Source organism: Pogona vitticeps, chromosome 14 (assembly GCF_051106095.1).
Source record: "Pogona vitticeps strain Pit_001003342236 chromosome 14, PviZW2.1, whole genome shotgun sequence".
Taxonomy (NCBI): domain Eukaryota; kingdom Metazoa; phylum Chordata; class Lepidosauria; order Squamata; family Agamidae; genus Pogona; species Pogona vitticeps.
The window spans coordinates 7903587-7930467 of NC_135796.1; the positions used below are offsets into that span (position 1 = coordinate 7903587).

General features: G+C 46.0%; 1 protein-coding gene across 5 annotated transcripts in view; it reads right to left on the reverse strand.

Moving 5' to 3' along the window:
- NOS1 (nitric oxide synthase 1) overlaps window positions 1-26881 on the reverse strand; it is a 203345-nt gene that overhangs the window by 63623 nt on the left and 112841 nt on the right. For all 5 annotated transcript variants that reach the window (XM_072983603.2, XM_072983605.2, XM_072983607.2 and 2 more), the window contains 8 exons: window positions 22944-23083; window positions 20687-20861; window positions 17012-17113; window positions 15576-15770; window positions 4275-4360; window positions 2369-2513; window positions 529-633; window positions 69-127 (listed from right to left, as the gene is read on the reverse strand). In XM_072983603.2, the coding sequence (XP_072839704.2) occupies window positions 69-127; window positions 529-633; window positions 2369-2513; window positions 4275-4360; window positions 15576-15770; window positions 17012-17113; window positions 20687-20861; window positions 22944-23083 (1007 nt within the window). The remainder of the gene's footprint in view (window positions 1-68; window positions 128-528; window positions 634-2368; window positions 2514-4274; window positions 4361-15575; window positions 15771-17011; window positions 17114-20686; window positions 20862-22943; window positions 23084-26881) is intronic.

Below are 26881 nucleotides of genomic sequence, written 5' to 3' on the forward strand. Positions count from 1 at the left end.
CACCAAGGTCCTAGGTTTATGGGAGAACAGGTAAAGTTGCTGAGGAATCTTACCTGATCAGCACTTACCTACTCTCTTCCAGGCTGGAGTTGGGATTCTTCATTTCCATTAGAGCACAACCAAATTTCTAGGATCCAAGGGAAAACAAAGCAGAGAAGAGACAAATATTTCATTAAAAAGTACTCTCTCTCTCTCTCTCTCTCTCTCTCTTGGTTGTAAAAATAGACTTTATCATTATTCCAGGGTTAGCTATGCCTCCTATCTCTAGTTCTGATTTGTCATACCTTTTTTCTTCTGACCATGTTTTGTGGAGGATCTGGGCAAAGTGGGCACCTCTTCTTCCATCAGCAGTCCAGGCAGGCTTGTCTGGCTGTGCTTGCAGCACTAAAACTGTGTTGGGCAGCTGGATCTAGCTATCCTTTCAATTTCTCATACCAAAATGGCGTTAGATCCAGGAGCACTGCAGGAAATTAAAAATGGCTAGAGCCACTCACTTCCCCAAAAGCAAGGACAATGATGTTTTCTTACCTCCCCATTCTCAGGTGGATCTCCATTGCCAAAGGTACTTGTGACCACCAGCACAAGGGTCTCATGCTCCAGATGGACAATATCGTACTCATCCATCGCCATCACCTGAAATAACAAAACACTCACTGAAACCTGATGAAAGGTATAGTCTGTGGTGTGGTGGTCAACACGTTGGGCTCAGAACATTTGGGTCCAAATCCCCATTTAACTAGGCAACTCACCGGTGACTTTGGGTCGGTCGTATTCTCAATACTTGACCCATCTTACAGAGCTGCTGTGAGAATAACATGGGAAGGAGGAGATATTTCTCCACGTCACATTAAGTTCACTGGAGGAAGGGTCGGACAGAAATGTAAATAACAGTACTAAAAGTTACAGCAGCAATTGTACAACAATCAGACATCACCTAGGAAAGTAACTTTCACTCTTACACCGAGAATCAGGAATAATGTGGCACATTATGATTCCTGATTCTTGGTGTAAGAGTGAAAGTTACCTTCCTAGATGATGTCTGATGTGCTGTCTATTCAGAATTGACTTATAGTGATCCTAATAGGGCTTTCAATTTAAGTGAGATATTTAAGAAGTGATTTCAGCAGTCCAACACCCCCAGTGAGTGTTCATGGTTGAGTGGGGATTTGAACCCAGGTCTGTCACTCTACCTACCCCTTATGCCATTTGGGTACCAGCAAACACATATATAAACCAATAAAACAGGCTCCCCATAACTATTCAGAATGGAGCATACAAAAATTAAATCTTATGTCTATACATATGTACAACAGTAAGAGAAATTATTTCTAGTTCCTGACAGTCAGTTGATGTGTGCAGATGAATGGATGGATTCAAGAGAACCGCACCTATCTGGGGCTGACAACTGGATTCAGGCCTCTGTCCACCTACTGTACAAAATGTGTGCCACAAGGAGATTTGGTTTTCAAAATTCACAAAATCAGCAGAATCAGAAGACTGTCAAAAGTTGGAATCTGGAACAAGCCTACTTATATAGGTTGCTAAGAGGAAGCAACTTTATAGGTTACCAAGAGGAACGTTATTCAAGATAATGCTCCATAAGCATTTTCCCAGTTTGAGTTGGAGGAGTGGTACAGTCTGGGCAGGGTCTTGTGACCAGAAAAATGAGCTCTGGACTAGCCCTGGTTTCAAACAAAGGCTTCACGTTGAGTTCTTCACTGGCGACACGAGTCCAGTCTCCTCCCAGGCTTGCAGTCTGCTCACAGACATACATAAATATAAATCAAATACTGCTCTAGCCTATTTTTCTCTCTAGAGAATCAGACAAACATTTTATTTGATTTGTAACCTGCATTCCTATCCCTCAAAACGTCAGACCCAAGTCTGCTCCCCTCTTTCCCGTGTATCAATCTGTCTAAGTGCCTTCAGAAAAATGTCTATAGTACTACATTCTTCATCCTCCGCCCTTTATCTTCACCTTTTCCCTAGCAGTCACCCTACTGTGGAACTTCCACAGCAAGTCCAGTTGGCTGAATCCTAACATCTCCCAAAAGTCATTGAATATCGTTATTTTGCCAAATGTTGACTTTTGGAATTGTCTCTACTCATTTTAAAAGAAAATTTTGTCTCTGACCTTTTTATCTTCTTATTTTATTGTACCTTGCTACAAGGGGTGGGTAGGTGGAAAAGCAGAAAAGCAATTCATAAACGTGCTTAATAAATAAATTAATATATATATATACAGGAAACATTTTAACAGTTGCAAAATTACTGCAGGACCAGGATGAAAAAGGTGTTTGTAACTTTGCAGGTACTTTCCAAGTGCTTTTGTTAATCTATGTACAGTAAGTTAGAAGCAGGAGGTTACCTTCGCATCAAAGGCATGCTTGAAGATTTCGCACAAGGTTTTTGCATAGACCTGGGACTTCCCCGTTTCTGTGGCATACAAAATTGTAGCTTTGACTCTCTTTGCCATTGCTTGTCCCATTAACTTGGCAGAGAACTTCACGGCTCTGTGGGAAGAACAAGAGAGAAGAGTCTTTGGGGAGACTTTAGGAAGCTTTCATTCACCTCTGAGGTTTGTAGCAAATAATTTTATTTACATCTGGCAATGATAAGTTCATGTGTGGTAAGTAACAGCAGAGTAATACTGAATAGGAAGGAAAACTTTTTATCTCACAGAAATTTTTGATCAGCTCATCTGAATTTGTATCTAACTGCTATCACTGTATAGTGCAGATATACTCTTATTTATTCTGGGAGGTCTTGAATGTAGCTGTAATTAATTACTTTTCAAAAGTAACTTTCTAAGTTCAGTCTGATTCAGAGTGAAAGGAATACCTCCTGCACTCACTTTATTTATTTATTTATCTTGGCTTATATATTAAAGTTATGCCTTGCCTTTTCACAGACAAGTAGTACTCAGTCTTAACAAAGCAATACAAAAAGTGAGACAAATTTAATCATTAAATCATTAAAATCAAATAAACCCAATAAAAGTCTCTAAAATAAATCAAGTGTACAAACAGTTAAAAAAAATTCAGTAACACTCAGTCTGTCGAAAAATACACCCTTTTTACACCAGTGTGTAAAAGGGGTGTATTCCATTTACAGCAGTGGAAATGGAAACTGATGTTAACTCTACTGGGAGTACAGTCTGAAGCCTTCTGAGGGAGCAAACTGGCACTGTCAGCAATGAGCAGCTACCATGGTCTGGGAAAAAAACCTGGTAGCAAAAAGGCAACTCTGGATATGAGGCGGGGGAAGGCAATTTGGTGCATCCGTTTCCAGAAATCACCATTTCTGACCAAAAAGACTCATTTTGGGCCCTATTCCTATCCATGCCATACTCTTGAGTTTCAGTTTCATGAATTCTGGATTAGATTTGAAGTGGAGCAGCCAGATCTAGGCTGCATTTACAGAAAGAAGAAGAATATACTTACACCACAGTTAAGGGGAGTGGTCCATCTGAACCACATTTTCCACACAGCCCATTTATCAGCTGCATGGAAGGAAGGAGGCTACGATTAACTGCCATTGTTCCTCTCTTGGTAGATAAGGCTCAATCAGATGGGCATTTGTCCCACTGCTTGATGCTTGGTGGGGGAGACTTGGTTTGCTCTTTTTTTCCAGTGAGAACATGACACAATCACTAGAGCAGACCAATCTGCCCTCAGAGCACCCCACCTGAACCTTTTTGAGCCCCTGCCAGGAGCTTCTCCTATTTAGGTGCAGGTTGGTGTGCTCTAGTTTGCTCCATTCCCAGCATGTGTAATAGCTGGAAATGGACCAAAACTGAGCTGTCAAGGCTCCCTTCCATTGTAAATACAGGTATCTGGTATTGTAAAGTGGCTTGATAAATGAAACACTTCAGGATAACGGCAAATTGAACACTTTCCCTGCTCCTCTGTGAAGAAGCAGGGGAAGTGAAAAAAATTTTTCCCTCTGTCAGATCATTGCCAATGTACTCAAACACTTAGATTAAATTAAAGTTTTTTTTAATTTTCATTTGTGTGGAGTAGTTAGCAAAACCCTGGGTGCAGGCAGCTTCTCAAACAACACTATGCATAAAGCAAATACTTTAAAAAAAATTATCTAAGTGATTCAGTGCACCAGTAACAGTCTAGCAGAGGCCATTTTTTAGAAATATGGGCTTCATGAAGGTGATCTTATAGTGCCAACTTGGTACACCCTATGCCAGTGGCATAGACTTCCTCCTCTCCCCCTTATAGAGAGACCTTCCACTGTTTCTGGTATTTTTCCAGCATACTTACTTGGCTAACTTTTTAAAGCCAATGGCTCTCTTCTTGGTGGGAGTTCCATTGAGACCTTTCCAAATATGTGTGTTCCAAGGATCAGGCTAAGAGAAGAATAAACACTCATTGAAAAGGATACATCTACAGTTTAAATGTGATTCATTGAGATCAATATAGGTGTCTGTGCAAGCACACCCCAAATAGACACCCACAGGAAAAAAATGTATCAAATTGCTGTGTGAATCATGTACACGTTGAGGAAAGGATATGACATAGACTCCCAAGGAACCTCCTAGTGTTCTTCTGCTTGTTCTATGTCTAGCACAGGTAGGAATCATATGCGTCTGTCTGTCTGTCTGTCTGTCTGTCTGTCTGTCTGTCTGTCTGCCTGCCTGCCTGTCTGTCTGTCTGTCTGTCTGTCTTCCGGAAGTTCTACCTGACTTATACAAACCTTACTGACACCTAAACGTGGCTCACCCAGAAGAAATGGCCTAAACTGGAAAGCGATGGGACTTTGCTCTGTCTAGCTCCTTGCTCAGAAAGAAAGCTTCTAGCCAGGACTGGGCAAGGAATGGGAAAACATGGGTGGCGCTAGGCCTAGCTAAGCCACAAAGCCTTCCAGCTGAAGCTTTTCTCCCAAATGACTGACATTTATGTGTTTCTCTGTCAGGTAGAATTCCCAGAATGGAGAATCATGAGATTTATAGTTCAAGAAACCCAAAGATCTCATCCCCAATACTCATCCACTATTTTAGCAGAAAATCCATTTTACTGTCAAAGCTGAATGGTGTTTGTTTGTTTTTTCTGTTTTGCCCATCTTTGCTTTTTTTGAAACTGTTCCCTGTGGTCTGGTCTCAAAAGATTCCTGTGGCCATTTCATATGCTGATTCCTGGAGCTTTCTCACCCCTGGTGTAGACTGTACATTGGTTTCCAAGTGAGTATTGTTACATACAGCACTGATGTTACCTGTCTGTCATGGGTTTGGAGGGAAAGTTCCATCCTATGGGGAGTGGAAGGCGGGACATCAGGAGGAGGGGCTGTACTGTATATATATGTGGAGCCTGTGTGGAGAAGTCAGAAGCTGGAGAAGAGCTGAGAGAAGAAGCTTGAGTGGGAGTCTGTGTGTCAGACAGGGTACTACTGTGTGTCAGTCAGTACCAACCTGATAGGTTCAGGTGTCTGTAGGGTTAGCCAGAACTGATAGGTTCAGGGCCTGTGCTTTAGTTAAATGCGTTCTGTGTGAACCAAACTGGTGTATGTATGATTGAGACTAAGCCACGTTACTGTATCTTATTCACTTGATCATTTTATTTTCCCTGTGTGTTGGTTAAATAAACCTTATTCCTTTATTTGTTAAAAATCCATTCCTGGTCTGTGTGACTCCTTACAGGGAATGGTTGGTGGCAGCTTAGTGAAACTGTGGCATCCTCCAGTAGGTCTGGGTTTGTCACATTGATTGGTGTCCAGCGTGTGGGATACGACTGGTCCAGTTGTCCAGTGGTCCAGCAAAGCCTTGGCAAGTGTGCCCAGAGCAAGGGGGGTCTAGTCAGGGACAATCTGAGGGCGCGTAGGTAATCTTCTAGGCGTACCTCACGGGGAGGTGCGCTAGTGGAAGAACGTGCCAACTGGGGAGACTAGATTAGGGAGCTCTGAGGCAACCTGTTTTGGCGGGAAAAGGCTGAGGCAAAACTGTGTAAAATAGCAGTGATCTAGCTTGTCTGCTGAGAGGCCTAGCAGAGGGGGTTGGACTCCGGCTGGCAACAGTTGCAAGTTAGTGCTGAAGAACAGCAGCAATCTATAGAAGGCTGGTTCTGAGGCAAGAGAAAAAAAAAGTGGTCGCTTTATTTTGAGGCTTGACTTTTGAAAGCAGCCTGTTCTGGGGGGGGGGGGATTATGCCCTTGACTCGAAGCCAAATGGCAGAAATGGGTGAAGCAAGGGAACCCCAGGTAGACCAAGGTTCTGAGGATGAATTTGGCTCAGTGCAGGGTGAGAGCACGGGAGAACAGAACCCAGAACTCAGGAAAATGCTCATAGCCCAACAGCATGAACTGAGGATGAGGCAATTGGAAAGAGAAGAAAGAAGGGAGGAAAGAGAGAGGCAAAGACAATTTGAAATGGAATTGGAGAGAGAGAAAATGGCATTTGAGTTAAGAAAATTGGAACTGATGAATCAGAACAATAATAACAATAGGGATTCTGAGGGAGGCCAATTGTCTAAAACTGACCTGAAGAAATTCCCTGTATACCACAAGGGAGATTTTATTTATTTATTTTATTTATTTATTTTATTTATATGCCGCCCACTCTACCCAGAGGTCTCTGGGCGGCTTACAATAATTAAAATTCAATACAATAAGATGATTAAAATACAATTATAATACAATTAAAATACAATTAAAATTGCCATCATCAGGACCCACAGTTGTTATTTCAATTAAAAGCCTTCTGGAACAGGAAGGTTTTGACCTGGCGCCGAAATGTCATCAACGTCGGCGCCAGACGGATTTCAGTTGGGAGGGCGTTCCATAGTCTGGGGGCAGCTGCCGAAAAGGCCCTTTGTCTACAAGCCATCCCTCTTACCTCTTTGAGGGATGGCTCTTTCAAAAGGGCCCCCTGGCTAGATCTTAACTGCCGGGTAGGCTCATATGGAAGGAGGCGGTCCTTCAAGTATCCAGGGCCCAAGCCGTTTAGGGCTTTATATGTCAAAACAAGCACTTTGAATTGGGCTCGGGCAGCAACTGGTAACCAATGTAAATTGAACAGAATTGGCTTGATGTGATCTCTAGCGGCTCCACCACTCACCAGCCGCGCAGCTCGATTCTGGACCAGTTGCAGTCGCCGGACCGTCTTCAAAGGCAGCCCCACATAGAGCGCATTGCAATAATCTATACGAGATGTTACCAGTGCGTGTGTAACTGTCATGAGACTCCGCTCGTCCAGGTAGGGCCGCAGCTGGTATAATTTCCGCAGCTGAAGGAAGGCGCCTCTGGCCACCGAGTCCACCTGGGCTTCCAAAGTTAGACTGGGGTCCAGGAGCACCCCCAGGCTGCGGACCCTGTCCCTTAGGGGGAGTGTAACCCCATTCAGGGCAGGGAAATGGCCCTCCAACCTGTCCGGCGAAGCACCCACTAACAGCACTTCCGTCTTGTCTGGATTGAGTTTCAATTTATTAACCCTCATCCAGTCCATTATCAGGTCCAGACACGAGTTCAGCACAGAAACCGCCTCACCTGGATTGGTGGAAAACGAGAGGTAGAGCTGAGTGTCGTCAGCATATTGCTGACTCCTCAGCCCAAACCTCCTGATGACCTCTCCCAGCGGTTTCATGTAGATGTTAAACAGCATGGGGGACAGTATCGAGCCCTGAGGAACCCCATGACATAAATGCCATGGGGCAGAGCAACTGTCCCCCAGCACCACCTTCTGGACACGGTCAGCTAGGAAGGAGCGGAACCACCGTAAAACAGTGCCCCCAACTCCCAACCCAGCCAGCCTATCCAGAAGGACACCATGGTCGATGGTGTCGAAAGCCGCTGAGAGGTCCAGGAGTATCAACAGGGTCACACTCCCCCTGTCTCTCTCCCGGCAAAGGTCATCATACAGGGCGACCAAGGCTGTCTCTGTACCAAAACCCGGCCTGAAACCTGATTGAAATGGATCCAGAAAATCCGTTTCATCCAGCAGCGCCTGGAGTTGCCCGGCCACAACCCGCTCCAACACCTTGCCCAAATAAGGGAGGTTCGCCACTGGTCGGTAGTTGACCACCAGCCTTGGGTCCAGATTAGGCTTTTTAAGGAGTGGTCGAATTACCGCCTCTTTCAAGGCGGTAGGGACCACTCCCTCTCTCAGAGAGGCGTTCACGGCCTCCTGGACCCAAGTGCGAACCCCCCTGGCAGATCTTCCAATTAGCCAAGATGGGCAAGGGTCGAGCGGCGTGGTGGTAGAACGGACAGATCCAAGCACCCTGTCCACATCCTCGGGTCTCAACAATTGAAACTCATCCATTAAAGTTTGACCTAAGCACGGCACACTGGACACATCTTCCGATTTTGCAGTAACAGTGGAGTCCAGCCCACTGCGAATCTGAGCGATTTTTTCCTCAAAATGAATAGCAAACTCATCACAGCGAGCTGATGAGCAGTCCGGGACCTCCACCAGGTTTCCCGGTTGAAGAAGATCCCGGACCACCCGAAACAGCTCTGCTGGACGATATTCTGAGGAAGCAATGCGGCTGGAGAAATATTGCCGTTTCGCCAGCCGTATTGCCACGAAATAGGCCCGATAATGGGCTCTAAGTCGTGTTCGATCGGATTCCCAGCGGGACTTCCTCCACCTGCGCTCTAGCCGTCTCCCCTCTCGCTTCATCGCCCGCAGTTCAGAAGTATACCAAGGAGCTGTCTGGGCTCGGCGAGCAGGGAGAGGGCGCTTAGGCGCAATCGTGTCAACCGCCCGGGTCATCTCCCTATTCCATAGGGTGACCTGAGCTTCGACAGGAGCGCCAACCATATCAGACGGATAATCCCCCAGAGCATTCAGGAAACCATCCGGATCCATTAGTCTCCGGGGGCGGATCATCTTAATCGATCCCCCACCCTTGCAGAGGGAAGAAGAAGCTAATAGACTGAACTTGACCAGGAAGTGGTCTGACCATGACAATGGGGTCACAACCAGCCCCTCCACATCCAAATCACCACCTTCCAGTCCCGTTGAGAAAACCAGGTCCAAGGTATGGCCCTTCTCATGTGTCGGGCCGATGACACATTGAGACAGCCCCATGGTTGTCATGGCGGCCATGAAGTCCTGAGCCGCCCCAGTCAAGGCAGCCTCGGCATGGATGTTGAAGTCTCCCAGCACCAACAGCCTGGGAGTCCTCAACACCAGGTCCGAGACAACCTCCGTCAGCTCAGGTAGGGAGACCGTTGGTACGCAGCAGGGTGGGCGGTACACCAACAGAATCCCTAATCTGTCTCGTAAGCCCAACACACAATACAGGCCCTCAAGACCTCCTCTCAAAGGGACAGGAAGCCTGGTCAAGGAGATAGAACTCCTATAGACTATAGCAACTCCCCCTCCCCGACCCTCCGAGCGACACTGGTGCTGGACTGAGTACCCAGGAGGACACAGCTGGGAGAGGGGGACACCACCTTCCTCTCCCACCCAGGTCTCAGTAATGCACGCCAGGTCAGCCCCCTCATCCAGAATTACATCATGGATGAGGGCAGTTTTATTTTGTACTGACCTGGCGTTCATCAACAGCACCGTGTGGCTCGAGGGTTTGCTGATATGGTCGCCTGATACCATTTGGTTGGAGGTAGGACTAGAAGAGGGGATAGATGTAAGATATCTAACCTCTCTTCTCCCACGCGGGCGTGTTCTACCCCCACCGCCATTCCTTCCCCTACCCAGCACCACCTCAATGGCTGCCCCCTCCAACGCCCTCCCCCCTTCCTGTTCCATCAGGTCCACTGTGGGTCTTTATACAACCTGATGGCAATTAATAATACTAACAGTTAAAACAAACAAGAACAAACCCACACCCCTTCTAATGCCCCTTCTCCCCTCCCAGCCAGGTGGCTGGTGTTAAGGAAGGGGTGGCGTGGCCCAAAGCAGCAGCAGCAGCAGTGTCCCGGTCCTGAAGGGTAGGGGGAGTGCAGGCCAGAAACACTCCCAGACACTGTCTCTCACCCAGTGCCTGGGGACGGCAGATGTTACCAGCAACTCCCCCGAAGACAGGAACGTTGCTCTCAGAGAGCCCTGGCACCGGCTTCTTGCTTTTAAAGCTTCCCTCCCCTCCCAGCCAGGTGGCTGGTGTTGAGGAAGGGGTGGGTTTGCCCAAAGCAGCAGCAGCAGCAGGGTCCCGGTCCTGAAGGGTAGGGGGAGTGCAGGCCAGAAACACTCCCAGACACTGTCTCTCACCCAGTGCCTGGGGATGGCAGATGTTACCAGCAACTCCCCCGAAGACAGGAACGTTGCTCTCAGAGAGCCCTGGCACCGGCTTCTTGCTTTTAAAGCTTCCCTCCCCTCCCAGCCAGGTGGCTGGTGTTGAGGAAGGGGTGGGTTTGCCCAAAGCAGCAGCAGCAGCAGCAACAGGGTCCCGGTCCTGAAGGGTAGGGGGAGTGCAGGCCAGAAACACTCCCAGACACTGTCTCTCACCCAGTGCCTGGGGACGGCAGATGTTACCAGCAACTCCCCCGAAGACAGGAACGTTGCTCTCAGAGAGCCCTGGCACCGGCTTCTTGCTTTTAAAGCTTCCCTCCCCTCCCAGCCAGGTGGCTGGTGTTGAGGAAGGGGTGGGTTTGCCCAAAGCAGCAGCAGCAGCAGCAGCAGGGTCCCGGTCCTGAAGGGTAGGGGGAGTGCAGGCCAGAAACACTCCCAGACACTGTCTCTCACCCAGTGCCTGGGGATGGCAGATGTTACCAGCAACTCCCCCGAAGACAGGAACGTTGCTCTCAGAGAGCCCTGGCACCGGCTTCTTGCTTTTAAAGCTTCCCTCCCCTCCCAGCCAGGTGGCTGGTGTTGAGGAAGGGGTGGGTTTGCCCAAAGCAGCAGCAGCAGCAGCAGCAGTGTCCCGGTCCTGAAGGGTAGGGGGAGTGCAGGCCAGAAACACTCCCAGACACTGTCTCTCACCCAGTGCCTGGGGACGGCAGATGTTACCAGCAACTCCCCCGAAGACAGGAACGTTGCTCTCAGAGAGCCCTGGCACCGGCTTCTTGCTTTTAAAGCTTCCCTCCCCTCCCAGCCAGGTGGCTGGTGTTGAGGAAGGGGTGGGTTTGCCCAAAGCAGCAGCAGCAGCAGCAACAGGGTCCCGGTCCTGAAGGGTAGGGGGAGTGCAGGCCAGAAACACTCCCAGACACTGTCTCTCACCCAGTGCCTGGGGACGGCAGATGTTACCAGCAACTCCCCCGAAGACAGGAACGTTGCTCTCAGAGAGCCCTGGCACCGGCTTCTTGCTTTTAAAGCTTCCCTCCCCTCCCAGCCAGGTGGCTGGTGTTGAGGAAGGGGTGGGTTTGCCCAAAGCAGCAGCAGCAGCAACAGGGTCCCGGTCCTGAAGGGTAGGGGGAGTGCAGGCCAGAAACACTCCCAGACACTGTCTCTCACCCAGTGCCTGGGGACGGCAGATGTTACCAGCAACTCCCCCGAAGACAGGAACGTTGCTCTCAGAGAGCCCTGGCACCGGCTTCTTGCTTTTAAAGCTTCCCTGAGGTGTTCTTTTCCCTCGTGGAAAGAGCGTTTGTGGACTTCTCAGTAAGGGAAACTGAGAAGATGACCATCATGCGATCTTTAATCAGTGGCAGTCTGGCAGAAGTCTATGCAGAGATGCCAGAGGAGCTGCTAAAAGACTTCTCTGAGTTTAAAAAACTGGTGTTTGCCAGACATGGGATAAATGCGGAACAGCTGAGGCAAAGATTCAGGTCACTCACCAAGAAACCAGAGCAGACTTTTACCCAAGTGGGGGCCCAACTGGTGAGGCTGCTAGAGAAATGGCTGTCGCAGGAGGGAACAGAGACCTACCAGCAGCTCAAAGACTTGATAGCGCTGGAACAGTTCTATTCAGTCCTGCATGGGGAACTGAAGTTCCAGGTGAGGGAAAGGAAACCGAAATCTGTGGCGGAGGCGGCCGAGATCGCAGATTTTATTTCCCAAATAAGGAAGCCCTTAGGTGAGGGAAAATCGATAGGTAAACCTAAAGAGACCTACAGCAAGTACTCTCAGGGACCAGGAAGAAACCAGCAAGTGGGAGGGGCCCATGGTGAAGGGAAGCCCTCAGACACGAAACCAAGACCTCAGATTTTGGAGGGAAAAACAAAACAAGATGAGAAAGACTCCAAATACAGCAGAAAATGTTATTTCTGTCAAGGAAAGGGCCATCTAATCTCAGAGTGTGAGAAATTAAAGCAGCTAAAAGGAAATGCGCCTCATGATTCGAGTGGAACCAAGCCAAAAGCTGTGTTCTGTGTCCAGAAAGAGCAAAGCTCCTTGTCACTGAGGGAGCCTGTTGCCATGGCTACTCAATCTGGAACAGTTACATCTGCTGATCAGGCTGAGGAAAATGGTCCTCTTGTGGAGGTCAGGCGCTGCTTACTTGTGAGAACAGATTCACAGTTGTTTGAAACAGCAGGGGTGGACGTAGGAATACTTGACCATCAGTATCGGGGGCTAAGGGATACTTGTTCCCAGGTGACCCTGTGCCATCCAGATATTATTCCTAGGGAGTATGTAATCCCAAATGAGAGCATAAAGGTGGTAGGGATTGAGGGACAGGTGATCTCGCTGCCAGTAGCGGAGGTACCTGTGAACTTTCAAGGCTGGAAGGGAGTTTGGCGGCTAGCGATTTCATCGACTCTGCCAGCAGCCGTGCTCGTGGGAAATGACCTGGCTGAACATGTGAAACGGGTGCTAGTGATTACACGCTCACAAGCCACCACGGGGACAGTTCAGGGGGGTACTGATGAGCCCGGGACGGAAGTAGAGAGGAGTTCAGAAGCTGTGGTGGAAACCTTAACCACAGACAGCCGATTTGGCCAAGAGCAACAGGCAGACGCCACTCTCCAAAAGTGTTTTGAACAGGTGACAGACGCCCAGCTAACACCTGAAACCCCAGTGAGATTTCTAGAGGAAAAGGGGATTTTATATAGAGAGACCCTGAGGAATATCTCAAAAGGGGGAGATGGGATCAGAAGTCAGCTAGTGGTACCTGAAAAGTATCGCCCCATGATCTTACAAAGGGGGCACTCTGACATGTTTGCTGCGCACTTAGGGGTGAACAAGACACAGCAGAGAATCACACAGAATTTTTACTGGCCTGACATAGGGAAGCAGATCAGGGAGTTCTGTAAAAAATGTGATGTGTGTCAGCGGCAGGGGAATAATCGTGACAGAACCAAGGCAAAGTTGTGCCCTTTGCCTGTGACTGACACTCCGTTCAAATGCATAGGGGTGGATATTGTGGGACCTTTGCCCAAGGCCACAAAGAGGGGGAACAGGTTCATTCTCACCATTGTGGACCATGCCACGAGGTACCCTGAAGCCATACCCTTGACTAACATTGAAACTAACACAGTGGCAGATGCCTTGGTGAGGTATATGTCCAGGATGGGATTTGCCTCAGAAATAATCACAGATTTGGGAGCATCATTTACATCGAAGCTCATGAAACGGTTATGGCAAATCTGTGGAATTAAACACAAGGAAACCACTGCCTATCACCCTGAAAGTAATGGGTTAACGGAGAAGTTCAATGGGACTCTGATGCGCATGATTAGGGCTTACTTGGCAGAGAATCCAAACAATTGGGACCAGAAGCTGCAATCCCTTTTGTTTGCTTATCGATCAGTGCCACAAGCCAGTACCGGGTTCAGTCCGTTTGAACTTTTATTTGGGAGAAGGGTGAAAGGGCCACTCGATTTAATCAAACAAAATTGGGAGCAGATCACCCAGGATGACCCACCAGATGTTGTGACATATATAGACTCTTTAAGGAATGACCTAACGAGAAACCTAGAGCTAGCAGCAGAGACCCTGCAAGCTCAAAAGGTCAGAAAGAAAGCTTGGGATGACCAGAAAGCCAGGGAGAGGCACTTTAACCCAGGGGAGGAAGTGCTTTGGCCTAGGCTCTGCAAAGAGAGCAAGTGTCAGCTGGGTAGCCCAGAAATAAAATACTTGGGTCACATAGTAGGGGGAGGAGTGATAAAACCCCTAGAGGCCAAGATAGAAGCTGTTCGTGATTGGCCCAGACCCAACACCAAGAAAAAAGTCAAGTCATTTCTTGGGTTGGTGGGCTACTACAGAAAGTTCATCCCGAGGTTTAGCGAGATAGCGACGTCGCTGACCGATCTGACGAGGAAGAAGACTGATGACCGCATCCCGTGGACCAGCGACTGTGAGGAGGCGTTCCAGAGGTTGAAGGAGGCCCTCATCAACTACCCAGTGCTGCGTGCTCCAGACTTCGACCGGGAGTTCATCATCTACACCGATGCGTCTAACAGCGGGGTAGGAACAGTTCTTTGCCAGGAGGATGAAAATGGTGACCAGCATCCAGTGTCCTACCTGAGTAGGAAACTCCAGAAAGGTGAGAGACATTTGGCAACCGTGGAGAAGGAGTGTCTGGCCATAGTCTACGCGATCCAGAAGGCCAAGCCTTACATCTGGGGAAGACATTTTATTCTGTGCACTGACCATTCACCACTGCAATGGTTAAAGACAATGAAAACCCACAATAGCAAACTTATGAGGTGGGCTTTAAACCTGCAAGACTATGACTTTGAAGTGAAGGTGGTCAGAGGGTCAGTGAACTGTGTTGCTGACGCCTTGTCAAGAAGACCTGAAGAATGAAGACGGCGAAAGAAACATGGACTATGTATATATTTTGGTGACCAAAGGTTAAATGTACTTGTTTATTAAACATGATTGGTTTGTATGAATAAAGGTAACTTGATGTATTGTAAATGGTAAATGTTTAACTTAGAGTGTAAGTATAAGTAAGTATGGTATTGTATGTTAATGTATAACTGTTTTTGTATGTTTTGGATTCAGGTTGTTTTTTGGAGAAAAGCACGTTAGCTTTCCCCCTACAAAACAACTTATAAAGAGGGGAGGTGTTACATACAGCACTGATGTTACCTGTCTGTCATGGGTTTGGAGGGAAAGTTCCATCCTATGGGGAGTGGAAGGCGGGACATCAGGAGGAGGGGCTGTACTGTATATATATGTGGAGCCTGTGTGGAGAAGTCAGAAGCTGGAGAAGAGCTGAGAGAAGAAGCTTGAGTAGGAGTCTGTGTGTCAGACAGGGTACTACTGTGTGTCAGTCAGTACCAACCTGATAGGTTCAGGTGTCTGTAGGGTTAGCCAGAACTGATAGGTTCAGGGTCTGTGCTTTAGTTAAATGCGTTCTGTGTGAACCAAACTGGTGTATGTATGATTGAGACTAAGCCACGTTACTGTATCTTATTCACTTGATCATTTTATTTTCCCTGTGTGTTGGTTAAATAAACCTTATTCCTTTATTTGTTAAAAATCCATTCCTGGTCTGTGTGACTCCTTACAGGGAATGGTTGGTGGCAGCTTAGTGAAACTGTGGCATCCTCCAGCAGGTCTGGGTTTGTCACATTGTACATTGGTTTCCAAGTGAGTATGCCAACAGACATCCCATGATTACGCAATTTGCTGTGCACAGATATAGAGGAGGCTTGCATTTAAAAGTCACCACAATTACGGGCAACTCCAAGACCCATCTCTGCTAAATTCTTGAAGTGACTTTCCCACCAATTTTTTTAAGCACAAGCTTGGCTGCAATAGTAGGCTAAGAAGCAAACGGCACCTGGTACTCGAAGGAAGGTGTGAGTCTGTAGTTGAGCATTTCCTGGTGAAATACAGGGGTGATGCTTCCAGACATGGGTGGGACAATCCACACCCAGTCGGCAGGGCAACCTCCCCGGCAGCGGTACTCATTCTCCATATGTTTGATGAAAGACTCCGTGGCTGAGTGATGGTCCACAATGGTTACTTTGTCACTCTGGAGGGAGGAAGGAGGACCAAGTAAATAAATATATAGATAAATGTTTTTAAAAATATTAAAAAGATGATATAATAGCCTAAAGCCAGCTTGAGAGTCAAATGAGATAATATGTTCATTGCCTGCTTTTATCAGAGGTGTTCCCCTAAGTGGTAAAAAGTATTGGCTTGTCATAACATGCAGTTTTGCTCAGGTACATGTCTTGTATTTAGCATGCTTTGTTATATGACTGTTCACAAGAAGATAACCACCAGATCAGCTTGGAATTGTTATGTGCACTACCTGAGAAAATTCTATTATGGGAGGGCAAATGGTTAATATTAGGGAATAGACATTTTTCTTAGCATCTAGTTTGACCTTCAGCCAAACTCTCTTAGACTCACATGCTTTACCCTGCATCCTAGATAACTACATGAGTCAGGGGTTGGAAGGAACACTCAAGTCACATAGGTACATACCTATAAGTTACATGCTTTTTGGTAATGAGAATGGAATGATGATATGGAATATTTAGTTACTCTCTAGTTACTATTGAAGAGCATTTTGGAGTCACTTAGAAGGTTTTCAAGTTTTGAAACACTCTTGCCAATAATTCTAAGAGGTTTTTTTACAGCAGTGGTTCTTAACCTTGGGTTAGTCAGGTGTTTTTGAACTGCAACTCCCAGAAACCCCAGCCAGCAGAGCTGGTGGTGAAGGCTTCTGGGAGTTGCAGTCCAAAAACACCTGAGCAACCCAAGGTTAAGAACCACTGTTTTACAGGAATACAAAGAGTAATGTGACAGGCAACTTTGAAAAATGCTGTAATGAGTAACACCATTTAATTGGCTTTTAAAACACAGCAACAAGTAACAGGAACCACTTACTTTTTAGAAGTAACCGTTCAAATTTTGTGAGAAGCTGAATGTCTTCTCCAGCAGCAAACAAGAAAGGTTTGTGCTGCACCTCCTCAATGAAGAGCTAATTTGGCTAATGGCAGTGTGAACGGAAAAAGAAAAGTCTGCTTCCTGATTTCAAGGGTTCTTTTGTACCTGAACACAGAACGTTATACCAGAAAATGCACAGGAGTGCCCCTTAAAGTACAGCAGGGCTGGCTTGCCACATGTGGAAGCAAATGCAACGATACAGTTACCATCTAAACAGCAACTCAGGAGTTCAAAATTATTTAATGGCAGTCCTACCAATACTTGCATTTCAAATGTTACCAAGGGGCCAAAAATGTTAAGGGAACAATTTCACGGTACCTGGAAACTGTAAAGAACAGCAATGTTTATCTCCACCAACGCCTGGTCCTTCCAGAGTGAGGAAGTCTTCCTCATATCCAGCTTCATATTTTTGGCAACCTCCTGTAGTGCAAAAACAGCGACCATTTATAATAACCAGGCAATGAATGAAGGCAAGACTGGGTGAATGTCCCGATTTGAAGACAACACATTTGTGTCTCATAAAAGACAGGTTACTTACTTGTAATTTTAGTACTTTGAGTGGTCACCTGTGAAGTTATATATTGGGTTCTCTTTGAGCTTCTCCAATAATCCTTGGAAATATCTAGAGTTTAGAAACACCAAAACCTCCACCCACACTCCCCAGTAGGCATTGCTCCTTCTCAGCAATTCTCCTTCAGTCCTGCACCATCTGCCACAGATACTAAGAGAGTGTGTGATGGATAGTGTGGATGGAGGAGGGAATGTGTAAACTTATCAGTTCAACACAGTACTGTTTAGTTTGACCACCAGCAGCTCCTAGAGTCTCTCAGAGTCTCAGACAGAAAAAGGTCATTCTCTATCAAATGCTACTTGGTCCTTTTATTTATTTATTTATTTATTTATTTATTTATTTATTTATTTATTTATTTATTTATTTATTTATTTATTTATTTATTTATTTATTTATTTATTTATTTATTTATTTATTTATTTAACTTATATGCCACCCACACTACCCAAAGGTCTCTGGGCGGCTCATTGATCTTAATGAGAAGGCAGGGACTGAAACTGGGATTTTCTACTACTGAGTTTCTGGTCCCACAACAAAATATCTTCAATATGGGCAAAATCTAATTACACACGGCTACTACAGTACCTCCTCTAAGATAATGGCACTTACATGAGTATTGACTTAACAAGTGCTTTTCATCCAGTGATTTTAACTCAGTTCAAACTAGAAATGGAAAGACGCTTGTAAGATTCCTTGTTTTTGTTGACTAAAGATGTATCGACACAACGAGATGTGTAGAAAAGGATTTTTTTCCCCTATTGGAACATTTGTAATTTATGCAAAGTGTCCCTCTTATACAAAACTACCTTCTTTTCCCTTTAAGAAGCAAAGTGCACCTGTAGACAGAAACACAGAGCAAGCACAGGAAGTCTAGCTGATTGTTTAAAAAGGTACAAATAATTGACCATATGGTTGGGCTTTTAAATGTCCAAGGTCAAAATACTGTTGCGTAGTTCCACTGATGCAATAGAAGTGATATCATTGATAACTGCAGATTGCCACTAATTAAAGAGTTCCTGTTTTGATTTCAGATTGCACATGACTATGTTTCGTTGTATGGAAGTCATACACAACCTGAAATGAAAACAGGAACTCTTTAATTAGTAGCAATCTGCCATTACTGGTGATGCTACTCCCATTGTACTCACAGAGGAACACAAAAGGATAGTGGCCTGGGTGGAAAGCAGCAGCTCTTGCAATTTTGTGCCAGTTCCATAATTCACATAAATAAGTCAACAGAATTAGAAATAGCATTATTTTGCCCTCTTATAGGTCAAAGAGAAAAGTTAGACATGTGTCGTTCTTTCTTGTAAGAATGAGATAAACTAAGGTCTATGTGAGCTCATTGGAGTAGACTAGATCAGGCTACGTAGGGTCACTAAAGGTTGCAGAGAGGTCTGGTATGCCATTTGGTGCAATCCATGAATCCAAACTGCATATGACCCCCAAGTGACCCTATTTGCTCTGGCTCCTTCCACTGTCAATTTCCCATGTTGTGAAGTGGCTTAGGAAGGCGGCCACTTCGGGTTATAGGCAAATTAAACACTTTAGACCAGGCTTGTCCAACCTGCGGCCCGAGGGCCACATGCGGCCCAGTGCAATTTTTTATTTTTAAAGAAATTCCAAAGTTTCAAGTTACACTACCGGCGCTTGCGCCCAAAATGTGGCCGGAGCATGTCACAACAGTAGAGGGGGAGAGAGGGAAGGAAGGAAGGAGTGGGAGGGGAGGGGAGGGGAGGGGAGAGGGGGGCTGCGTGACTGCATGGCACCCTCCCCATCAATAGGCGGACCCCCTCCCAGCCCCATAAAGCCGCCAGAGTCGAAGCTGGCAGCCTCTGCTGTCTAAGATTGCAGCTGCTGGTAAGCGCGCTTGGAGCGGGGCTGCAGAGGAAGGCTAGGGCTGCCCCCCCCATGTGGCCCAAACCGAATGTATGTGCAGCCCAAACCAAATTTTCATCTTCTAATGTGGCCCAGGGAAGGTGAAAGTTTGGACACCCCTGCTTTAGACTATATGAAGGCAGTGCAGATGCACTGCATCACTTATTTAAAAATTAATGATTCAGCCGTGGGCAGGTTCTTGACCTGACCTTTAAGAAAAAACACAAAAAAACTCCCTCATTGCTCTCTATTATGTCCTCTTGCTTCAAGAAGTTATCAATTTTTTAAAAAAATATAGGGGAGGCAGTACCTTAATTCAGTCTAAAAAATAAGTTCCTCTGCCCTTCCATGAAGCAGAGAAAACGTTTAATTTACCAATATTCAGAAGTTGCTGTCTTTATAAACCATTTCAAGACATGAGAAATTCAAAGAGGAAGGCTCAAGTTGGTTGATTTAAAAAGCAGAAATCCCTGACAGGGACCTAGAAAGGTGTGAGTAGGAATGCTTTGGGCATGGGCTGGTTTGCTCCAGCAATTATGTCCTGTGATTTGCTGGAAAAAGGAGCAAATCAGCTCATCTCCATAGCAGACCAAACAGTGGGACAAATGTCCATCTCATCACACCTTAAGATCTGCATCCCTAGTTAGGACTAACAATCAGATTTTCCCTATATGTTGAGAAGGTCATCAACAGAGGAATCAGCTACCAGGAAGTCTGGTTGGAATTTCATTTTGATGATGAAGTCACCAAGTGCTCCTACGTAGATTGTTCTTGTGTATCCTTTTCTTCCCTTCTTCAATTTAGGGATAGTATAGAAGGATGGAAAATAAATTCACATTTACTGAAGTCTGTATTTCACTTGATATGTCTGAAGAAGGGGACCTGTCCATGAAATCTCTCATTAAAATACAACAGTTAGTCTTTAAGGTGTCTTCAAGGTTTTTGTCTCTTTTTTATTATTTTTAGATTTTTCATATATTATTTATATTACTATTACTTTCCTTTGGGTTTTGCCTACTATGCTTGCACAGACTAACATGGCTACCTCTTCTAAACTCATATTTACTGCATCTCTTTAACAAATGTGTCCAATCCATGATCTATGACACTACTAACACAAGTGATTGTGTCTGTTTCAGTTTGGAAGAAACAAGGCAGAAAAGCAAATGGTTATGCCCCCCCACCTTCTACTTTTCTCTTTGCTAACATGCACGACTTCAAAATATGTATATTTAACTATGCTTCAGTTAATGTGGAAATTCTGAGAAAAACATACATTAATGTAAAAGCATTTAAAATCTTTAGGAGAAATGTGTACCAAAATGTACACAGATTTTGAGTGAGAAGGGAGGAAAAAAAATCTTGAAGCTAATATGGAACTTGGAAAGAATGAGAATGTTGGAGAGATTCTGAGAAGTACAATGAAAACAAAATAGACATTTTCACATCACTAATAATAAGCATTGGCTGGAAAGATTACAACAATGTACTGCGTGTAAAGTGTGTTAAACACAGAAATGCACCACACAAAGGCTAATTCTTACCTCCAGGATGTTGTAGCGAGAATTGTCACAGTAATCCCGGACACCAATCTCGGTCCCCATGTACCAGCCACTGAAGGGACAAGCGGAGAACTCCAAGCCTCCAATCTCTAGCAGCATGTTGGAAACTGCTGGCAAGCCATACCACTGGAGACCCAGGTCCCTAAACCAGGCAAACCTGCAAAGAGAGCACCAAACAAAACACAATTTGAACTTCGGGAGTGGGATCCCTTCTTCCTCAGAACTACCTAAAGGCTTCTAGCAAAGATCTATAAGGTCCTGCCTGCCATTCTGAATCTACTGGCACAGTTCACCTAAAACAGAAGAGAACCTACTTCCCTCATGCTTCTTATTATTACCAGATGCAGACAGCACCAAAGGAGTCTAGGCAAGAGTTGTGGGAAAAATTTGTCGCAGAGGCGGATAAGAAAGGACTGAGGAGAGCGTAGTAGAGGCAAAGGGACTTTCATTTTTGGAGGCTCTGGAGTTTTCTGAAATGGTGTTGACACAGGTGCACAACCCATTTGTGTGCGTACATGGACACCACAACAGAGAGACTTACTTTTTCCACTTATCCAAATTTAGTCTCCAACTCAGCTGATGTTATGTGTCTCTGAGCTTTGAAAAAGGTGGGATAGTTGCCTGAGTCTCATCTAGATCTCTGGAAAGAAAACCCCGACTACATCCCAGCCAGCTGCAAACTGAGACTAATACCTAGCCCTTAGCCTGCTTTCTACATCTTGCTACAACAGAGGGGCAGACAGTGGCCAACACACCAAGCCACATTTTTGAATCTGCGGTGTCTTCCTCTTCCTCTGAATGTTTTACTGTCTTGCCCAATGAAGAATTCTGAATAAGTTGATAGCCGGTTGCCAGTTTTGTGCTAATTCTGAAACCATTTTGTGGTTGTACATTTTGTTTGTTTTTAAGCTACAACTCTCAAAACTCCCCAAGTAGCACTGAGGATTCTGGGAACTGTGGTCCAAAGAAGAAATCTGTCCAAGCTCAGGGTTACAGAGTATATGGGCAAAGCTTTTTAAATCCAGAAGACCACCAGAATGTTAATTTGGACTTCAGGGATGCCATGTGTGCATGTGTACAAGTGAATATGCACACATCCTAGCACGCCTCTTTCCTTACCAAGAGGAAGTGGAAACTCTATTCTCCAAACAGAAACTGCATCTTTTCCCCCAGTCACGAAAGAGCAATCTGTATGATGAATAGACAGTTTTCTTTCTATACTTTCCCTTCTGGATACAAATAACTACAGTGGTGCCTCACATAGTGATCGCTCCGTATAGCGATGAAATCGCTTTGCGATGGACTTTTTGCCATCGCAAAAGCGATCACTTTGCGATGGTCCCTATGGGAAATTTCACTTTGCGATGATCGCAGGGAAGCGATCATCGCAAAGCCCCCATTTTCGCACAACTGATCGGTGGTTTCAAAATGGCCACCGGGTAAACAAAATGGCCACCTGCTGTGTTTCCTCACTTAAGAGGCACCAAAAATGGCCGCCCCTATGGAGGATCTTTGCTTAAAGGTGAGTTTTTAGCCCATAGGAACGCATTAATCGCGTTTTAATGCGTTTCTATGGGCTTTTTATTTTCGCTTAGCGATGTTATCGCTTAGCAGTGATTTTTTCTGCACTGATTAACATAGCTAAGTGAGCCACCACTGTATTTCCTTGCTGCTAGCAGCAGTATTATCAGAACCCTGGAATCTAGACGTATCATGGACAAAGACCGAGGAACCTATAATTGCAACAGAGAACACACCACCCTAGGCTCTACTGAAGGATCAGAGATCTCCCAAGCAGTCCTTGAACCTGATATCCCCGAGTCCAGACAAAAGACAGTGGTTGCTGAGGCTAGATACAGGACTGGGAGAGGACACCCTCTTTCAAGGTGCACTAGTGCCACATACGCCCAGCTCATGGGAAAATTTGTCTCCTTAAGGCTTGTACTTTTTTGAAAGAGGTGTAGTATGAGTGGGGTAGACTAGAATTGATAAAGCAGTCGAAAAGGTCTCAGTTGAGCTTCACGCTTTGTTGGGACATGAAGTTCTTCAAAATCCTGCACCAGCTTGCTGCCCTGCCAGTTTGCCTCCTCCTACCATGTGACTTTCAGAACATGACAAAGCAGAGAAAAAGCCATCTGTATGAAATAAACGCACCTTATCCATCTTGGCTTTTAGTCACAGATGATACTGGAAAAGACAAGACCTCCTTAGTGGGCCAAGAGGAAGCATTTTAACTTACTTGGGGTGCCGAATTGGTACTTCCAGCACTAGTTCAGGTGGGATTTCAAAAAGCTCAGGGTCATTGCCGTTGGCTTGGAGAAGCAGTGGTAGGACATCAAATCGGCCCCTGGGAGCTTTCCAGCCTTGCTGTATGCAGATCTACATCCAAAGAAGAGTAGAGGTTGGTGACCATCCATGCAGGAGAAGAAAATGCACAGCAGTCAGGCAGACGGTTACTTGCATGGCTGGCTGAAATCAAACACCTGGAAGATAGCTAACCATGCCAAAAAAGTTTGTATTCTATACTAGAATACAAACAATTTTGTATTCTATACTAGAATACAACATTAGAACTTTCATTTGAAGTAGGAGATTTGATTATTCTAAGACAGATGAAGGACTCATAAAACATGTGGGCCACCCCATGCCCCAGGGCGGTTTTTTATTCCAGTCCTGGGGTGCCTGTCTTATCTTAGTTTTATGTATTTGCGAAGGCTTTCACGGCCAGGATCTAATGGTTGTTGTGGGTTTTTCGGGCTTCTTGGCCATGTTCTGAAAGTGGTTCTTCCTAACGTTTCGCCAGTCTCTGTGGCTGGCATCTTCATGGGACAGCAAACTGTGCTCTGAAGATGCCAGCCACAGAGACTGGCGAAATGTTAGGAAGAACCACTTTCAGAACACGGCCAAGAAGCCCGAAAAACCCACAACAACCATTATCTTAGTTTTACTAATACGCTTGGCTATAGGATAAAAATTACAGTGTAGTTTTGCAGCAATGGGTGGGGGTACACTTTGCTTTATGGATACTGGCAGATTTTTGTTCTCATTACGCTTCAACTTTGGTCAGACTGACTAAGGCTCCTGGGGACTGAAATTTGACAACATCTGGAGCAGGGTGGCCAAAGTACAGCCTGCCAGACTTCAATTCTGGTCAGCCCTAGTCAGTGTAGCCAAGGATGAAGAATGCTGGGAGCTGCAATCCAAAGAGATTTGGAGCACCAGTTTGCCCATTCTTGATCTTGGTCTAGCCTTGACGCATTGCTTAGATGTAGGAAAATTTGAATTCAGCAGGTGGAAAAACTTTCCTGTATGTGTGAATAAGACCCAAGTTAACAAATCTCAACAAAAAGCTTCAAAAGGAGAGAGGTCTCCCTGACTAACAAGGAAGTTATTCTACAATGTCCAAAAAAGGACGCGTGTATGTCATGGGTTCCGAAACGACAGCCCGTGGGACACATCTTGCCCACTTTGCCTTTCTATCCGGCTCGGTGGGCATGCAGGTGAGTGTATCGGGGGGGCATAAGTGCGGGCATGCAGGCAGGGGTGCGCGTAAGCCTCTGCAGTCAACCTGCTGAAAAGTTTATAGTCCCCTGGTCTACAGTCTTATTAACATTCTCGAGGAATCCTGACCAGGCAAGACACGGAGGAGGAGGTGGCAGCAGCGGCCCCTTAGCTCGGGCTGCCCAGGCAGGCAGCCCCGCGCTCAGCCCTCCTCTTCCCCGCTGGCTCACCCCACTCCACTCCCCGGGCTCTGGGGCTGGCTGGTGTGGCTCCTGGGCCCACACCCTTCCTCTGGAGGGGGCACTCTGGCTACTAAGGGGGCTGTCCAGTGGGAGCACCCACAGGCTCCTAGGGCGGAGTCTTGCCAGATGTGGACCCTGCGCTCGCTATGCCTTTGAAGTCAGCGGCCACCAGGCAAGTGGGGGGGGGGAGAGGCGGGGGGAGGAGGCACCTCCTTGGCTTTGCTTAGCTTCCAGGAGGGTGTTGGGAGCCTACCGAGGTTTCCGCGGGAAAGGGAGCCAGAGCGCAGCAGAAGTGCCTGACCCAGCCGGGCTTTCTCCGCAGTGGAGATGGAGCGTCCTTTAGACGACTCCACGTCATGTGTATATGGGAACCGCTGTTAGGTGTCAGCAGAAATCTGTGTGTGCATGCCGACAGGTGGGTAGCTGGGCGCAGACGTTGAGAGGGCAAGCAAGAGCGAAGGAAAGAGATCTTCCATGCGTAATCGTGTGGTCTGTGCAACATCAAAGAGATGAAAAGTCTTGTAGAACTTAGCAGGTTCGGAGATCTATTCAAGCAGAAATATTCATGGATTATAATTGTGGGGGGTTCAGAAAGAGCAGGAAGGAGGGAGGGTGAGAGAAGCGGGGAGAGGGAAGGAGAGCCCGTGGAAGGGAAGAGAACAGATGCTGTTAGCGGAGGGTTGCTCATGCATGTGGGTATATCCCAGTGCTGCTATTATATATTTAGTATTGGTTGTGTGCATTGCCTACGCAAACCGATGTCCCGCATTTAGTGCTCTGATTATTTTGAAATAAGACTCTGTGTTCTGTGACGTCTGGAAGAAACAATGTTAATTGAAGTTTAAAGTAGCAAGAAGAAAGGAAGATCTAATATGAGGTAGATTTATTGACTCCATATTTAAAGAAGCCATGTTCCTTAGTTAACAAAATTTGTGAACACTAATAATAGGTTCTTGGGCAATCATTAAATAATAGGTTTGTGATAAATTGGAAGTGACTTATGCAACTTGAAATAAATACATAAATAGACTCCAGATTTTTAAAAAAGTAGGTCCTATTAAAATTATTGAAGCATTCCTATCAACTGATGAGCTCAGACTTTCCACCATCTGGGATCCATGTCTATATTAGGTTTCCTGCTGGAGTTATATACATGGTTTGGAAGTAAGGTTTTGCTGTGTTCCATGAACTGCTTCTCAATAGACATGCATAGGTTTTAATTGTAAGTATGGAGATCAACATGTTACCTACCTGTAATTGTACTTCTTAGAGTGGACCTCTGTGATTCACACTATGGGTAATCCGCACAAGCGCAGAGCCTCATCAGAATATTCGAGAGCTTCTGTGGTAGCAAAGGAAAATGCATTAGCATAGACCCCCTCCCCCCCGGTATACGTACCTTGGTGCCAAGGCTCTCCCTTCAGTTAAGTCAACAGTTAAGTGACAGTGGGAAGGCTGGGTTGGGATGTGTGAATCACAGAGGTCCACTCAAAGAGCTACAATTACAGGTAGGTAACCTGTTGTTCTTCTTTGTGGCCTCTGTGGATCACACTATGGGTGACTAAAAAGCTATCGTGCCCGGAGGAGGGTGTCACGCCAAGGTAGATGATAACACAGCACGCCCAAAAGCATCAGATTATTGCTGAATGTCCAATCTGTAGTGATTTATTTATTAGATTTTTACCCCGCCCCTCTAGAAAATGTCTACTCGGGGCGGCTTACATAGATAAAAACACATCAATATACAGTGGTGCCTCGCATAACGAGCACACCGTTTAACGACGAATCCTCATAGCGATGCGTTTTTTGTGATCGCTAATGCGATCGCATTACAAAGATTAGATAGGCTAAATATCGCATTGCGATGATCGGTAAGCGTTTCGCTTACCGATCTTCGCATTGCGATGTTTAGAAAACAGCTGATCAGCGGTTCCAAAATGGCCGCCCGCAGCGTTTTCACGCCCTGCCCTCGCTTACCGGGCAGCGAAAATGGCGGGCGGATGGGGGAATCTTCGCTTACCGGTGAGTTTAATGCGTTCCTATGGGGTTCCCCCCCCCGCATAGCGACGAATCCGGATAGCGATGTTAATCCTGGAACGGATTAACGTTGCTATGCGGGGCACCACTGTAACATGTATTAAATCATTTAAAAATACAATTAGAATTCTAACAATTAATTCCAAAACAATACATTATCAAGATGGCAAAAAAGAGAGAGTGATTGATAAACGTGGACAGGTGTGATTGTGACCATGTGAGAGGCGCAGATGTCTGCTACAACGACACCCTGAAGAAATGGTGTATATGTTGCCAACGCCCTAGAATGAGGGCAGATACTTTGTGGCGCTGGAACTCAAGCAAATTGATAAAGAAGCTGGATGGCAGACGCAACCCAGTTAGATATTCTCTGCGAGGTAACTTGAAGACCCTTGGC